This window comes from Chinchilla lanigera, unplaced genomic scaffold (assembly GCF_000276665.1).
Source record: "Chinchilla lanigera isolate Chin_1 unplaced genomic scaffold, ChiLan1.0 scaffold00041, whole genome shotgun sequence".
In the NCBI taxonomy this organism is placed as follows: domain Eukaryota; kingdom Metazoa; phylum Chordata; class Mammalia; order Rodentia; family Chinchillidae; genus Chinchilla; species Chinchilla lanigera.
The window spans coordinates 17224912-17241409 of record NW_004955442.1 but is presented as its reverse complement, the minus strand read 5'-3'; the positions used below and the strand labels follow the sequence as shown (position 1 = coordinate 17241409).

Genomic DNA, 16498 nt, shown 5'->3' with positions numbered 1-16498 from the left:
AAAAGAATGTGTGTATATATACATAAAACAAAAATTTAATTTAAAAAACTAAAGGATAAAACAGAAAATGGATTTTTACATAGTTTACTAGCAAGTAAAACATTTATGTACTGATCTCAGGTGAAAAAGGATAGAAAATTATATACAGAATTGAATCACAAATACAAATAAATTATAAACAGAATTGCATCACAAATGCAAAAACCACGTGGACCCATAAAAAAGGGGGCGAAACAGCATTATGACCAAGCCGTGTCTGCAGTGGTTGGTTCTAGGGGTGATTTTTTTCCTTACACATACTTTTTAATATGTCCCCAATTTTCCTTAAAAATACTTGCCCAAATGTGACAGCTTTAAAATCCATTCATGAACTTTCTGACGCTTCTCCTTCTCCAGAGCCAGCTCCCTCCCAAGTGGAGAGCTTAGTGAGCTGCATCTGATGGATGAAGAAAGTGCAAGGGACCCCGTGCGGCTTCAGACACCATCTTAGGAGGCCTGTGTGCTTGCTCTCTTTGTGACTGAACCATTCTGAAAGCGACAAACCTCTCCCCTGTTGCCCCCATTTTATGATCTCATGAGACCCTGGGCAGAACCACCTACCTAAGCTGCTCCCGAATTCCAGACCCACAGAAACTGTGGGAAGATAAATGCCCGCTGTTTTTAAGCTACTCAATCTGGGGGGCTATTATGTAGCAATAAATAATACACCCTATAGCACTCATTTTAAAAAGAAAAGTCCCAGTGAAGCTAGTCCAAGTATCTGTGGCAGATATAGGGGAGTCAGAGCCCACACCTAAAAGAGGAGTTCCAGGTCAAGTATTGAGAGCAGGGTAGAGTCTCTGAGCTGCTGGGCACACCCAAAGGACGTGGGAAATTGGGAGAAGGAAATGCTCCTGGCAGAACGGAGAAAAGCAGAGGCCAGAGGGGGCTACAAAGGAAGAACCAGGAGCCTGTGAGCAGAGGAGGTGGTACGCAGGCAGGGGTGTAGGGTGTCTACGGTTGGCTGCTGCCAGCACACCGAGGACAGAGACCCATTCAATCGCTGCGGGACGGGCAGAGCCAGGCGAAGGGTCTGAGGGTGGAGAAGCTGGGGCCAAACACAGGAGAACCCAGCTCCGGATGACTGCTCCCCACCCCGTGGAGGATCCTCTTTGTGCCAGTCCTCCCGTGCTGCCTCCTGCCCTCCTCTCCCTTCTCTGTTGGAGCTGTGCTCAGAAAACTGCCTGGAAAGCTGCTCCAGCTCCTTTTTATTCCCGGAAACTGCTGGTGCTTATCAGGCCTGAGGCCCTCACCAGGTCCTGCCGCCTTTTCCCTTCTTGCCTCGGTTGTACTGCTATTTCCATCCTTGCGTCTGAACTTAAATCTTGCTCAAACCAAGGGCAATTACAAATGAGGAGGACCCTGCTGCCTTGGAGGGCCACAGTCCCACGCCCTTAGCAACTGCTCCTCGAGTTTTGGGAGGGACTGGCTGGTAGGCACAGAAATGTTTCTGTCACATCTCCACCCTTCGGCAGTGGAGAGTCCACAAAGCCTGCTTGCCTCAGAGTGATTTTGCAAGGATGGTTGGGAGATGACAGTTTGCTATGCTCTGGTGCCATGAGTGATCCATGTCACTACCCTAGACTTGCACGGTCCTGCTCTGGGACACACCGGGCAGGCTGTGATTTTCTTCTGGCTGGGCCCCCTCCTTCCTTCACAGGCCCAAGATGTAAGGCTCAGCAAGGTGAACCAGTTCTTCTTCCTACCAGCAGCTGGCGCTGTCTCCTGCCTGGCCAGGCCGAGAAATAAGCCAGGGTAGGGTGGGGGCGGAGGGTATACTCCTTTAGTGGCAGCTGCCACCAGGCGGATGCCTGCTGGCTTTGCAGAGAACAATGGCTGCCTGTTACAGAGGACAACTGTCTCCCAGACAGGAAGACAAGGCTGTGCACGGATGGAAGGCAGGCGGGGAGCCAGCGAGCAGGGGACCAGGAAGCAGGGAGGAACAGCCCGGCAGCCACTGATGCTAGAGGCTTCATGTAGTTTTTTTTTTCTTCCTCCTCGCTCCTGCCTTTTCCCTACATGTTTGCACTAATGCTGTAAAGTAACGCAGTCAGAAAGGAAATGGCAAAGGAAGGGAAATCAACTTCTTGCCGCCTGCATGGCTAGGCAGAGGCAAACCTCCCGCTGGAAAACAAGCTGCACAGATCCCTTGACACCTCCCAGTGGCCTGTCACTTTGTCTCCTGCCTGGCCAAGGGCTCTTTGGGTCTAACATGAACCAACACTTTGGCAAGATACAATAAAAAACAATTATTAAAAAAAAAGAATTACCAGATATAAGCATGCAAAATTGGTCATGAAAAAAAATTTATTTGAAGACAACAATATGCACTATAACAACCATTTTTGAATTCCTACCATCTTGTTTAGTGAAGCTCTGTCTGGTTTCTTTTTTTCTGAGACAGGTCTCGCTATGCAGTTCAGGCTGGCCTTGAGCTCACTTTGTAGCCCAGGCTGGTCTTGAACTCACAAGGATCCTCCTGCCTCACCCTCCCAAGTGCTGGGATTACAGGCGTGCGCCACCATGACCGCTCTATCGTTTCTAATTTTTTTTATTACTTTTTATTCTCTTTAATTGTTTGACCAATCTTGCATTCTTACATCTGGTAATTTGAGCAACTTCGCTGAAGATAACAATATGTAAATATAACAACCATTGTTAATTCCTATCATCTTGTTTTGAAATCCTGTATTGTTTTTGTGTTGTTTTGTTTTTGTCTTTGTTGTTGTTGTTATTATTTCTCTTTAAAATAAAAGAAAAAGGAAAGAAAATTATGAAATTAGGTAAGAGCCCACTTTGATGGGGTAGTGAAGAACTGAACTCAGAGCCTTTGCACACCTTTCCTAAAATTTTATTATTTTGAGACAGGTCTTGCTAAGTTGCTCTGCCTGGCCTTCAACTCATGATCCTCCTGCCTCAGCCTTCCAAGCAGGTAGGATTACAGGTATGTGCCACTACCCTGGATACAAGCCCTGCATTTTCATGAGCAGGCTGTCAAATAGCTTTGCAGGCCTCTCAGTGATTATTTTTGGGCTCCTCTGATCATGCAGGGCTGTTTCAGGGCCTTGGCCCCCATGATGGCTGCTCCTAAAGTGGGCTGACAGACCAGCACTCATCACTGCCACCCTGTGAACCTCAAGGACACTCTGAGTACCTCACGCTAATGAGGTCCCCACCTGGTGAGTCAAGAAAAGGGGTCCATGCTCTACTGTGTTTTCTACCATCTGGACATGATGTTGACCCCGTGCACAGGCTGATGTGTCACCCTGTTGACTGACCTCATGCTAGCTGAGGGACGACAGCAAATGCATTTCCACTTGGCTGCCTGACAGTGAGTGAGCACCTTGGATTCCTCATGTGTAAAACAGGACAAGCTTCGGTTATTTCCAAGGGCTGTTCTGAAACTTCAGGGAGACGGGACCCAGGAGGGAGCCTGGCATGCACCGGCTGACCCTAAGCTGGGCACCGAAGGCCACAGTCCCCGTTCCTGGCTACGTGCTGCCATGATACATGTCTCTATAACTTGATCCTACCACTCCCGATGGGCAAGTGCCCTGACACCAACTCCTTTTTGGCCCTGCTCAACATACTCCCCACATTGTCACCTTTAGTCTGTCACCTGCTAGGTAGAGAACTCACAGGTTTCTGTGGCCTTCTCTTCCTCCTTGTCCTCCCCTGCCTCCTCTTCTTGGCTGGGCAACTTCCTAAATTCCGAAAGGTCAGTCTGTAGCATCTGGGAAATGGCCTCGTGGGTCAGAGCTGCAGCAAGTGGCAGTGGGGCATTCCTAGGGATAAGAGTGAGAAGTGAGGCCTGGGTGATCCCCCAGCAGGAGCTGGTATCTGGCACTCCCCAACCAGAAAGTTCTGGAGAGAAAGAAGTCATGGCTCACACCCTGCCGGGGTCACAATGAGCTGGGTACCCTTTCTCCTTATGGGTCATTCATATATAACTCAGGGGAGGCAGATAGGCCTCTTCCACTGGGACCCGGCTGGACCAACTGCAATGCCGGGGCTGGGGAGGAAGGGGCGCCACCAAGACATGGGACCCTCAGCGGCTGCGCACACTGACATTCAAGCTGATGGTCTGTGTCCACAGGAGAGAACACTGAGTCACCAACACAAGCTGGTGAACCCCAAGGCATGTTATGAGCTGAATGGTGCCCCTCTCTACTCGTATGTTGAAACCCTTGCCCTCAGTACCTCAGACTGGGACCTTTCTTGGAAACAGAGACAATGTGGATGGAATTAGTTAGTGAGGTTCCCTTGGAACAGGATGAGCCCCTACTTCGATGACCGGGGATGAAAAAGGGGAAATCTGGACACAGACAGGTACACTGGGAGAAAGCATTGTAAAAATAAGCCAGAAATGTAGACAATGAGCCTACAAAGTGAGGATGCCAAGTACTGTCTGAGAACTGCCAGACGAAACCCGCCCTGCCGGTACCTTCACCTCAGACTTCTAGCCTCCAATGAGAATCAGTCTCTGCTCTTTAAGCTTCATGGTCTGTGATGTGTGGGTGCAACAGTCTTAGGAGGCTGATTCAGGGAGCATGGGACCCAGGCACTGTTATCAAAGATAAGCCATGTATTGTAAAGGATAAGCCAGGGCCCCTGGGCAGCGAGGGCAGGGGTGATGGGAATATGGGGCAGGCAGGCTTGGTGGCCATCAGGAGCCAATGATTTGGTCCGTTTGGAAGAAAGACATGGTATGACTGGATTGACATCTTATACCTTTTGGTGTAGAGGGTGAGCTGAGGGGTAAATGCCGGTGGGAAGGTGCTGACCACAGTCCAGAAGAGGTCAAGGCCAGAGCTGAGCAAAGGGCCATGGGGATGGGCCAGAGGGGACAGAGAGAGCTGCACTGGGCAGGCTGATCAGGAGTGGGGCAAGAGGAACAGGGACAGACGAAGTTTCTATTCTGAATAGCTGGGGGTGGTGGTAGATACCTTAACTAACCTGCCTGGGACAGGGCAACACGTTCTATGCCAAGGGTTCTCAGGTTCTGCTGAGCCCCAGAGGCCTGGAGAGCTATGGGAACATGGCCTGGCGGGAGATGGAGCCGTGGGGTAAATGGGGGTGAGGGTCAGCAGGAGCTCTCCCACTCAGGAGGAGGACCAGGAAGCAGCTGGAAAAGTGGAGACCAACCGTGAGGGTGTCCTGCCTGAGGCCATGGAGGAAAAGTTATGAGAAGTGAGACTTGATGGGTGGCTTCAAAGGTCAGAGAACAGAGCTGAAGAGCCAAGTAGGCATAGAAGGGGCAGACAAGGAAATCACTGCAGGCTGAAGGCAGAGGAGGGGAAGAAATGCCAGTGTCCAGTCAGGGGCCTCTGTATGTAGGCAAGCAGAGGCGGGTGAGTGGCAGATCAAGAAGAGTTTTGAGAAGAAAGAGACTGAGGCCGGCTGTGGCTAAGCAGGCCAGTGGGGAGCATGGCTGAGATTCTGTGACATCACCCACCCGGCACACACACACACACACACACACACACACTGGGGCTTTTTGTGTTGAGGACTCCACATCTACCGAAGCCCTCACTGGATCTCTCAGTAAAAGAAATCACCTCTCCCGGCGGCCCTACAGTCTCTACGATGTATCTTGATTCCCAGAATCTGCCTCTCCGCCCACTGGGGAACCCCAGAAGCTGGAGGACGTGCATCCACCTCTGTGTGCCCATCCCCAGGCACAGCTCAGTGAGTCTCTGCAGGGCTGACCCAGGTTTAACCTGAGGACAAGACCCTCCCGGCAGCCTGGCTGACGGGTCCTAACCTGTAGGGGCTGAGCACCTCAGGCATCTACTGATGGTCTTTAGAACTCTTGGGTTGTTTTGTTTTGTTTTGTTTTTTTAAATAAGAGGGTCACTCAGGGAGAAGTTGCTGGAACCAACTTGAAAAACAACCAGGCAATAGAAGATTGAAATTTAATGCAGAGCTGGGGGTGGAGCACTCGTGCGCTCAAGAGCTTGGGGTTGACCTCCAGCCCCACAAAACAAGCACCCCCCTCAGTCAAACAATCCATCCAAGACATGAGAAATGAGTTCCTCTGCCGTTTGGGGGTTTCCTGCCGGGCTCTGGGTTTTCCCTTTTCCCGGCAGGAGAGGGATGCCTAGGCTGCCCAGTCCTGGTGAGGTCATGCTTCGGCTTCCTGCCGCCCGCTGCTACTGCTGGGGGCAGGGAGGCAGCTTCTGGTGGGGGAAACCAGACAATGGCTGGCCACTGGCCACCTGCTTCCCCTTCCTGGACATGCCTCCTATCTCATCCAAGGGGCGTGCCCATGCAGACGCCCTGGAACCCCTCGATCCTGAGTGGATGCATTATGAAAGTCAATGCTGATTCTGGTCCCTGTGGGGTGGGGTTCCCGAACTTGCCTGGAGGGTGCTCTGGGGAACTGGCGCAGGCACTCAAAAAAACCAGTCCATCCACCTTGGGGGTTAGAGTCTAGCAGCAGAGATGAAAACTGCATCTAAATTCCAGGGGAAGGTATGCACTACTCGGGGACAAATGATACGGCAGTGAAACTGCCACTGGTAAGAGAGGAAGACAGGACAGAACAGTAGCACACCCTCGAGCTCAATGATCTGACTTCCACAGGCTCGGACGATGCCATCTGAAATCTGAAAAAGGGCCATGGGGCTGCAGACTCGAAGCCCTTTATATCCAAGAGCTTCCTCCTGGGCAGTACGGGCAGAAGCCCAGCATGAAGGAGGTCTTGAGAGAGAGCTGCTGCGCGTGTGCATGAGTGGTGGGAGCTCGTGGACAGCCCCCAAGTAATGACTGCGCCCGTGAATGTGCACGTCTGCATAAGGGACAACAACACTAGAAAAGAACTAAGATGACAAATCCACTAGGATGGCTGGGAAAAAGAAGACCTTAAAATACTCTATTAATTAACACATTTTAACATGTGTTAAGGAGGATGGATATAAGGGCCTAAGGAGCGCCCCTGCTCTGGGAGCTCTGTGCCACCCGCTCCAGCTTCAGACCGAAGGGGAGTTTTGGTCCCTCACCCATTTCTTACCACTGACATCCACGTCAAACAAGCTCTGGTTCTCCCTCAGCATGTCTAAAACCCACTGGGGCCCAAGGCTGTGTAGCCCCTGCATATCCCCCATCAGAACCCCAGTTCCTGCTCAGCCTTCCCAGGGCACCTGCTGCTGCTGGTCACTGCCAACACTTTTCGTGCTCCAGCCCTTCCCGCTCACTGCTGTAGAGCAAAGCCAGCCCTCGCCATCCAGACTCCCCACCTCCTGGGGAACCGAAGGCCTCATCCAGGCCCTGCACTGTGGCTTGTCCCCCTCCCGCCCTGATGCCTCAGCTCAGAGGCTTGCAAACCCCTGGCCTCCTATTGATGCCCCAGCTCAAGCCACATTCCCTCATCAGCCCACTAAAATCCTCCTGACCTGGCTTTCCTCCTTGATACCCCGGACTCCCCAAAGGCAATGACAGCTCCTTGTCACCTCCATGGAAGGCCCAGTGACTGCTGTCCCCCACCTAGAATTCCCTCAACTCCCTTAAGTGCCACTGTTTTGCGGCTGTCTCCTCTCCAGAAGGCAGGCGCAGGCCCTTCACTCCCTCCCACACCCAGCGTGGCTGCTCTGCCCCGCCCCAGCGGACTGATTCACTTTGCACCACCTGTCTCTACATTTCTCTCAAACCCACCAGCCATACCCTTTGCACACGTCTCCTACCTTGTGGAGCATGGTCACAGAGCACTGCTTCCTGAGCCATACGGCTATGTGTCACAAGCCACAGTGCGTGGCCCGTGCACTTGGCAGGGCCTGCTCCCATATACACAGGGTGAGTGCCATGTGCCCCTTCTGCTGGAGTCCAGTCTCCAGCTCTCCCAGGTAGCACAGACCTACCTGCTGCTCAGGAAGTCCATCGCCAGCTCCACCAGCTCACCCTCCACCTCCTCCTGGCTCAGCACTGCTCCCCAGGGCTTCCATGGCAAGGGGCTCTCCGGGTTCAGCGGGGCTGGGAAGTCTCGGAGAAACGCATCCAGGAAGTCTGGGATTTTTGAGTCACAGGCCATCTGGCTGCTGTTCTGTGGGGCTCCAGAGGAGACGCTCAGAGCATCCCGGGGAGCATGCAGCTGGGACCAGGATGGGGCAGTCTCCAGTCAGTCTTCACTCTGGGGAGAGACGGTGAGATCACAGGGCAATAGGCGCCCTCCAACGTGGAGTGCAAGTGCTGCTTTGTCTCCTTTACCTGCGAGCGATGTTAAGCAGGCATCTCACCAAGTCCTGGGCCTCACAGTTTAGGGAGGACAAAGTAGAATGACAACCCCAGGTAGTGTCCTAACACGGGTCCAAGTGGGGACATGATAGTGCCTGGAGAAGCAGCCTCAGGAGATGAATCTGGGGACAGCAGCCATGTGGACATTTTGGAGATGGGACAGAGGAAGATGCAGTCCCAGCCGAGGGTGGCTGGTGTGGCCAGATGCAGACAGCGGAAGGACCCAGGGCCAGGCCACAGAGGCAGGCGACAGACCGGACCTGACCACGTCTCCCTAGCAGCCAGAAGGGTTCTGGATGGAAGAAGTGATGTCATCAGGTTTGTGCGCTTACAGATGGTGACCAAACAGGAGAAGGGACATTTGCTGGAGCCAATAGGCAGTGAACCTATGGCACACAGGCCGCGGTGGGCACACACAGCCTTCTCTGTCAGCACTCAAGCCAAGTCGCCACAACAGTGCCTAGCATCGGATAACAGTCGTTCCTTCAAAACAAAAACCTCAGTATTCAGGTTCAATTGTAACACCGGCCCTTTGCGATAAATAAGTGGGCCTGGGTTGCAGTTTGGGTGTTCGTCTCTATAAGGTCTGCCATCACTGGTTTAGGGGAACATCGTGTAAGAGCAGTTAGTCCAAGGGGATGTGGGAGATGGTCCAAAGTGGGAGCAAGAAGCGCTCCTTGGAAACCCCAGGGCTGCCCAAAAGGTGAGCAAGAGAGACAGAGAAGGCTAGCCTGGACTGGGTAGTACACTCTAGGATGTGGTCCAGCCTGGTCAATGCTCTCTAGTAGGAGTGAGTCATGAATTTAGAATGGCTCAGGTCTCCTAAGCTCTGGTTGGAGGAGAGGTACCACTGGATAGATGAGGGAAGGGTCCCAACACCACGTCAAATCAGTGAAGGATGGGGTATAAAGAGAAAAGGGTAAACTGGGGCGTGGTGGCGCATGCCTGCAATCCCAGTACTTGGGAGGCTGAGTCAGGAGGATCGCCTCAAGTTCGAGGCCAGCCTGGGCTACACAGTGAGAAACCCTGTCTCAAAACACACAGAGTAAAGTGTGATAAATTAAAGTAATAAAACTTCTCCCTTCTTTCATAGACAGAAATCAAAAGTTAATTTGTTTTAAATAAATAAAAATACATAACATACAAAAGATGTAGAAATAGAGACACCTGTTATTGATAGTTATGGGGCTAGACTTAAATTCCACTTCCATATTTACGTACAAGTCCAAGTAAATAAAACTCGTTGCCTGGGTTACAAAAGGCAAGTAGGTTTAAAAAAAAGAAGAATGTAAAGCACAGAAAGAAAAAGCAGATGGGAGCAGCACTTATACTCTAACCACAAAGTAAGACCTTGTGAAATGGAGCATTGAGAGTAGGCTGGGAGCTGGGGTGGGAGACGGAGGGAGGAAAGGCGGGGCGTGCCAGTGCAGACCAGCAGAGCTGCGGAGCCTGGCTGATTACGCCCAGGAGAAAGCAAGGAGATGGAGTGAATTTTCCAGCAAGCTCAGGACCAAGCCACCTCCTTGGTTTGTGAGCTGCTCTGGCCTCCTAGAGCTGTGAGTAACTGAGTAGCACAGTGGTGGCCCCAAGCAAGAGCTTGGAACAGGCCTGGCCCCCATGCAGCTCTAAATGATGTAGAGGCACTGAAATCTCCAGCTGTGCTAAATGCGCTCGCAGTAAATTTATGATCAGGGCTGAAATGGAAGGACAGCATGCTCACGCCACACAACACAGTTGGAGAACCCTCGGCCCACAGCAAATTCTGTACTTTCAAGTACAGAATTCAAGGCCCTCCACCTTCCAGGCTCCTTGTTGGGGATACTCTCTGAGCATTCTCTTCTTGCCTCCTGGCCAGTTTCCTGTACCTGGTTCCCCTGAGGTTGGAGGCACTCTGCGCCACACTACAGCACTACAGACCCTAACTCTAGCAAGCCCATTCTGTGCCCTGCCATACTGTCCCCTGTGCCTACTGTCCTGAGCCCAGGGCCTGGCATGGGCCCCAACTGCCATTCGTACCACAAGCGCTGAGTGGGACGTGGAGGGGGGCGGAGAGGCAGCACAGTGCGACACCATGATGCGTGCACACAGAGCTCTGCCTGCATCTGCAGAGGGGTCAGACTGCGTGCCAAATGCCCACTTTTGTTAGAAAGGCCGAGTGCCCAGAACCTAACCTGCTTGCTGGAGACCACTGAGATTCACTTCTACATCACCCAGCTTGGGCCAGAGGTGAGAAAAACTAGGATAGTTTTCCTTCCTGGGACCCAGACAGGTTGAAGGACAAGGATAATTTCCTTCCTTGCCCCCACCCCATTCAACTCCTGAGTCTGATGCATGCCACACCAACAAGAGCAAAATCATCCCTGCCTTTGGAAGTTCACAACCTAGAAAGAAAGGCACACAGCAGTGGGAGAAATCCTGACCTGTTCAAAGGGGGAACCAGGAGCCCTAAGAGCGCCTGGATGGGTAGGGGACAGCGCCTGGGTGGTGAGTTCTTTTGGGGTCACTGGAAGAGACAGTCTCAGGAGGCAGGTGGTACCTGGCTGACAGGTAGCCACAGGACGAGGTTGGTGGGGAGAGGTGGGGCCGTTCTGTTGCAAGGTTGTCCTGACTCACCGGTGTCACCAGCGGGAAGGTTGTGTGCAGGAGTCTGTGCAAGTCGCCAAGGATGGGGTGAGGGGCACAGGAGGGACTCTGGGCTCCCAACCTCAGAGGTACCTGCCGAATGGGACCCCTGGCTGGTTCCTCCCAGCTCCCAGAACAGTGCCCCTCTACACTACTCATCAGTTGGCAGCCACAAGGTACGGCGGATGGTGCTGCCAGCTAATATCCGCCAGGGCCTGGGGCTGCCAGCACTGCTCCCAGCACTCTTCCTGTTACCGCTGTTAACCTCCTGAAAACTTCGCTGTGGTTTTCTCCATTTTACAAGTGCGGGCTATAGCATAAGGGCTGCGACTTGCCCAAATTCCTTAGGTAGGGCTCATGCTGGGGAACCTGGCTCTAACTGTGACAAACCCTGGAAGCTGATCTGACTCCTTCCTGTGCCTGGCCCTCACTGGTCACCAACTCCCAGATTCAGCTCTCTTCAGGCTCCTTTTATTTTCTGTGCCCAATACCCTAGGGCAGCTCCCACCTTCCTGCTCTTGTGCTTTGCTGCCCCACCTGAGAACTCTGACCTATAAGGCTCTGCTGACATTTTCCCACCTTCAGGGTCTAGCAAGCTGCTTTCCTCAGCTCTGTGCTTAATTTGAAATATTTATTTTCCTTTTGTTTACCAGTTTTGATGCAAAAGCCCAACTAAAGGATATCTGTAAGACTGCATTTTCCCTAGGTGGCACAGAGAAAATATCTGTTGAGTTTTATTTCAGAACCCCAGTTTAAAAAACCAAAAACACCAGCAATCCTTAAAACTGTTGTTAGGAAAGCACTGTACTCAATGCTAACTTTTTTTCCCTACCAATGGAGGATCTTATTTCTTTACTCATAAATAACCATTAGGAATAGCTTGGTTTAAACCTACACACACACACACACACACACATATTGTTGTGATAAAATACATGTAACACAAAATTTATCATTCACATTAACCTTTTGTTTTTTTCAGTGCTGGGAATTGTGCATGCTAAGCATAAGTTCTACCTGAGCTAGTGACGCTCCCAATCCCTAACTTTAACGATTTTTAGACCAGGCCTGGTGGCACACGCCTGTAATCCCAGCACTCGGGAGGCTGAGGCAGGAGGATCGTTGCAAGTTTGAGACCAGTCTGGGCTACAAAGTGAGATCAAGGCCAGCCTGAACTGCATATTGAGACCCTGTCTCTAAAAGACAATTTAAAAAAATTCTTTTTAATGTATAGCTCTGTGGTATTAAGCACATTCTCACTGTTGTTCAACTGCTCTCCTTTTTACAGGGTTTCTTTTGTTGAAGGGTCCCAAGCTCACTGTGGTCAGGGAATCCACCCTGACCGTTTGTGTTCAGCAGGTGGTAAGTGTGGGGACGCAGAGAAGAGGAAGTTGCCATCATGGGCTGAGATGTGTTGCCTGAGGCCTGGCACCTTCAGGGAGAACACTAAAGGGTTCTCCCACTACAGTGAGAAGATACAGGTCTGAAGGACAAGGCTGGCTTTCTGTGACATCTCAAAGGAATTCCACAAATGAACAATTTACAGCTTTCAAAACAGTTATTCTATTTACCACTCACGACTATACTGACAGATACCATCAGAACACTCTTACCTTTCACAACTATGCTAACAGTTACAAGAGGGGGCGGGCACCTAAGATTACAGGAGTAGGAAATGGCAAAGCAGGACTCAATCGGGGTCTTCTGATGCCCTGTGACTTTGCCACTTCCACCTCAACTGGATGTAGGAGGAAAAATCAAAATTGACAATAGTACGGATATGGGCATAAACAAACAGAAATGAGCTAGAGATGGCCTCAGAGTGGCTGCCAGCCTTACACTATCCCCTGAGATGGAAGCATACCTCAGCCCACAGAGCTTGTTCCAGGGAATGCCATGAGGATGTGTCACTAGGGGGACCACGGGGTGTAAGGCTTTGATGCAGTCCACTGTGTTGGGCCCTGTGCAAAAATTCCCACAGGCAGGTACTGTTTCTCCCTATTGCACAGAGAGGTGAAGGGGCTTGCCCGGGATCAACTAGCTGCAGGGGTGGTGCCCAAGGTCTCCATGCCTGAAGCTGTAATTTACACAATTTAGCTGATGCAGCTGTAGCCCAAACTCTGCTTTAACTGAGACACTCACCTTAACCACCACCCTCCCCCCGGCCGCGGAGCCACAGGTGGGTGCACTCAGGCTAAACGCTGTGGCCCCACAAAGGGGCCTGCACGGTGGGGTTAGCGGGGAAGGCGCTGGGCCCGACCCACTTGTTCCTGGGGAGTGGGATAGGCTGGCGCCTTACAAATGTGGGTGTGTCACCCCTCGGCACCCGGTTCTGCCTCACAGCCCTGGGCCCCCACAAGGCCCTCGGCTCGGCCACACCCCCGCCAACCCAAAGGAACCCCTCCCCAGTTCCACGCCTCTAGCTCTGCAGCCCCTTGATTCCACGCCTCGGGTTCTCCAGGGCCCCCAGCTGCTCCTCCGCTCTTCAGCACCCATTCCACCCTAGGCTGCCTGCATCTGAGCCTCAGCTCGGCCTCCGAGCTTCCGCAGACCCCCTATTCCTCCCTTCTGGTTCCTGAGCTCCACTTTACCCTTGTGCACCCTAGGCCCTCACCTGGTCGTCACCTCTGGCCCGTCAGCGTCCCAATCCTGCTTCCGGGGCTTCTCCACCCCCAGGTCCCCGCGGGCCTCACCTGCCACCTAGCCGCTCCGCGCCCAGCAAGCAGCTCCGGGCCGGTTCCGCCCACTTCCCGTCCCGGGCCGCAGCGGGCGCTGCGCAGGCGCAGTCAGGCCTCCCACGGGTGGGGCCGAATTTCTACTGCCCTCTGGCGGCCTCGCGTCCCGCAGCTGCGATTTTTTTATTTTAGGCGGACACTTGCGCCCCATTGACTAATGATATATGCCTCGGTCTTCCAGCCTTGCATAGTTGGGGAAAACAATCTTTACCTCACAGGTACCAGTACCCAGGGACTTAAGCAATTCGTCCGATATGTGGCAGAGCAGGGATGCAAACCATCCAGTGGGGCAGGAGGCACAGTACTGTGGAGACCATACTTTAGGGGGTCCACAAAATGAGAGACTTAGAACAACAGAGATTTATTATCTCACACTTTCGGAGGTCAAAAGTCTCTATGGTCTCTATGGACTGAGATCCAGGTGTCAATAAGGTATTCGCCTTTCTAGGGCTGTACGGGAGAACCTTTCCCTTCCTCTTTCCAGCTTCTGAGACTGCCAGTGTTCCTTGGCTTGGTGTCCTTTCCTCTATCTGCAAAGCTAGCAAAGGCCAGTCAAGCCCTTCTTTTGCTGTTATCTCTCTGGTTCCCTTTTCTGATCCCCTCTGCTACTTCTAAAGGCCCTTGTGATAACATTGGGTCCACCCGCATCCAGGCAACTGTGTATTTTAAAGTGAGGTGATTAACTACCTTAGTTTCCCTTGGCTGTATAACCTAATACTGGCACAGGTTCTGGGTACAAGGACATGGATATTTTGGGGGGGGGTCATTTCTTCCACCATGGAGGCTTACAAAAGTGTATTCCTTGAAAGCCAGGAAGAAATAAACTTTTAGGTGAAAGAAAATATTTTAATGTATAATATTAATATATTCATCTCCATACCAGTGCAGGTATAAAGCATAATTAGATTTTTTATTTTAAAAAGCTTTTGGCAATCTTAATATTGAGCTACATCCATAGCCCTTTTTTTAAAAAATGTTTTGAAATGGTGATTCTCTAACTCACTAAATTGTCCAGGCTGGGCTAGAATTTATGATCCTCCTGCCTCAGCCTCCTCAAGTGCTAGGATTATTGGTGTGTGCTACATCTGGCTTTAATTTCACTATGGAGACCAAGTCCTCAAGAGTCTTGTGCACCTGACTTACAGGACCACATTGGCCTGTGTCCTTCCCATGAATTAAGAACTTGGGGACACTTCACTAGTTGGGAGATTTTGGCAAAGCCAGGAACCTGGACACCTAGCCAGGAAAGGAAATCATCTGGGGTTCGGGGTGGGTCTGTCAGGCAGTGGGCGTTCAGGCAGGGGGCGTTCAGGCAGGGGGCAGGCTCCTGGCTCACCCACTCTCCTACTTACCCCATCCTAGAGCCCTGTCAATGCAGGAACGTTGAGCAAGTCTTGAGGCTACTTATAAACTTCACCCAAATCTATTTCTTTGCCAGAAAAATAAGGACAAAACCAACCAAACTATTTCAGAGGGCTCTTGAGTACCAATTCCATCTGAGGTTGGGAGTTGAGAGAATGATTGCAAAGCTAAGCAGTCACTGCGAACTCACCCCACTTGGGCTCTACACCAAGGAAGGGCCTGTGACATTACTCACACAGGGCCTGTGACAGAAGCCCTGAGGCTTCTGTCAACACCTCACTGTCTGTATTCCATTGTGCTTCAGTGCCTAGCTTTCATTATTGTGAAAGGGACTTTGTATCACCCACCCCACTGGCCACAGAGTCCCTGCTTCTCTCCTAAGGCTGTGCCCTTAGCTAGAGCAAGAGCCAGGGGCCGTGAGAATGCTCAGCCCTGGGTCTTCCTGTGTTAGTAACTCTCTCATTGCTGGGACAAAATACCTAACACCCGCAAGTTAAAGAAGGAAAGGTTTGTTTCACCTCACATTTTGTAGAGGTTTCAGGCTATGGTTGACTGGTTCCAAGGCAGAGTGGCATGGCAGAGGGAAACAGTTCATGGTGTGACCGGCAGAGGGCAGCACGCGCAAGGCAGGAGGGATATGTGTACTTGTATATAGTGACCCAACTCTTCCCAACAGTCTTAACCTCTCAACACCATACTCAGCTACTAACCTATCATTGGACTAATCCAATAGTACCACACACCATGACCCAGTCACCTCCATAAAGCCCCACCTGCGAGCAGATGAGGATTTGGGGGGGACATCTAGACATAAACCATAACATCCTCCTACCTCCGTCCTCTAACTGAACTCTCCTAGTCCCGAAAGATCTCGTTTTGGAAGTTTGCTCTGAATCTTCTGCTCCTGCCCCACAAAAACCTCAGCCACCTACAGGTTGATAAAAACACCTTCATCTCTTCACCTATATTTCCAGACTCATCTTAATGAGGGTTATATCACTCTTGGGCGTTCCAACTATTGGTGATGCCTGTGACTTCAGGAATTGCAAAGCCCTTACTCCTGACTTTCCAGGATACTTGTGATGGGGTGCCCACCAGCACTGTACCTTCTAGAGGAGACTCTTGAGTCTCCCTTAACTGCTGGTTTCCTCATAGGGAATGGAAGGGAAGTGAGTGTGTAGCTGCACATCAGCGCCGCTCCTCTCCTGCACCCTGGGTTACTCAGCGGCATGTAAGTGCGTACACGCACACACACACCTACCTAGTGCAATGCGCATCATGATCTCAAGGTAACATATGAAGTCTGCAAAGGGCAACAGTTTGTGTCCAGGCAAGTCAGCTAGACAACCAGCCCTGCCACTGGAAGCCATGTACAAAGCTGGGGAGGGAGGGCTGCTATGAGGTTCTGCACATAGCTCCCGCAGTGGCCCCACAGCCACTGTCCTCTGCATCCTCCAGGGCAGGAGGGATGGTCCCAAGGAGCATGCTGCCAAGAAAACACTTCTGGCTTT

General features: G+C 51.6%; 1 protein-coding gene across 1 annotated transcript in view; it reads right to left on the bottom strand.

Moving 5' to 3' along the window:
* Ppm1f (protein phosphatase, Mg2+/Mn2+ dependent, 1F) overlaps positions 1-8152 on the bottom strand; it is a gene marked incomplete at its 5' end in the record, with an annotated part of 22752 nt that extends 14600 nt beyond the window's left edge. Inside the window, 2 exons of the mRNA XM_013517654.1 lie at positions 3679-3824; positions 7896-8152. Of these exons, the coding sequence (XP_013373108.1) occupies positions 3679-3824; positions 7896-8152 (403 nt within the window). The remainder of the gene's footprint in view (positions 1-3678; positions 3825-7895) is intronic.
* Between the last annotated feature and the right edge of the window lie 8346 nt (positions 8153-16498).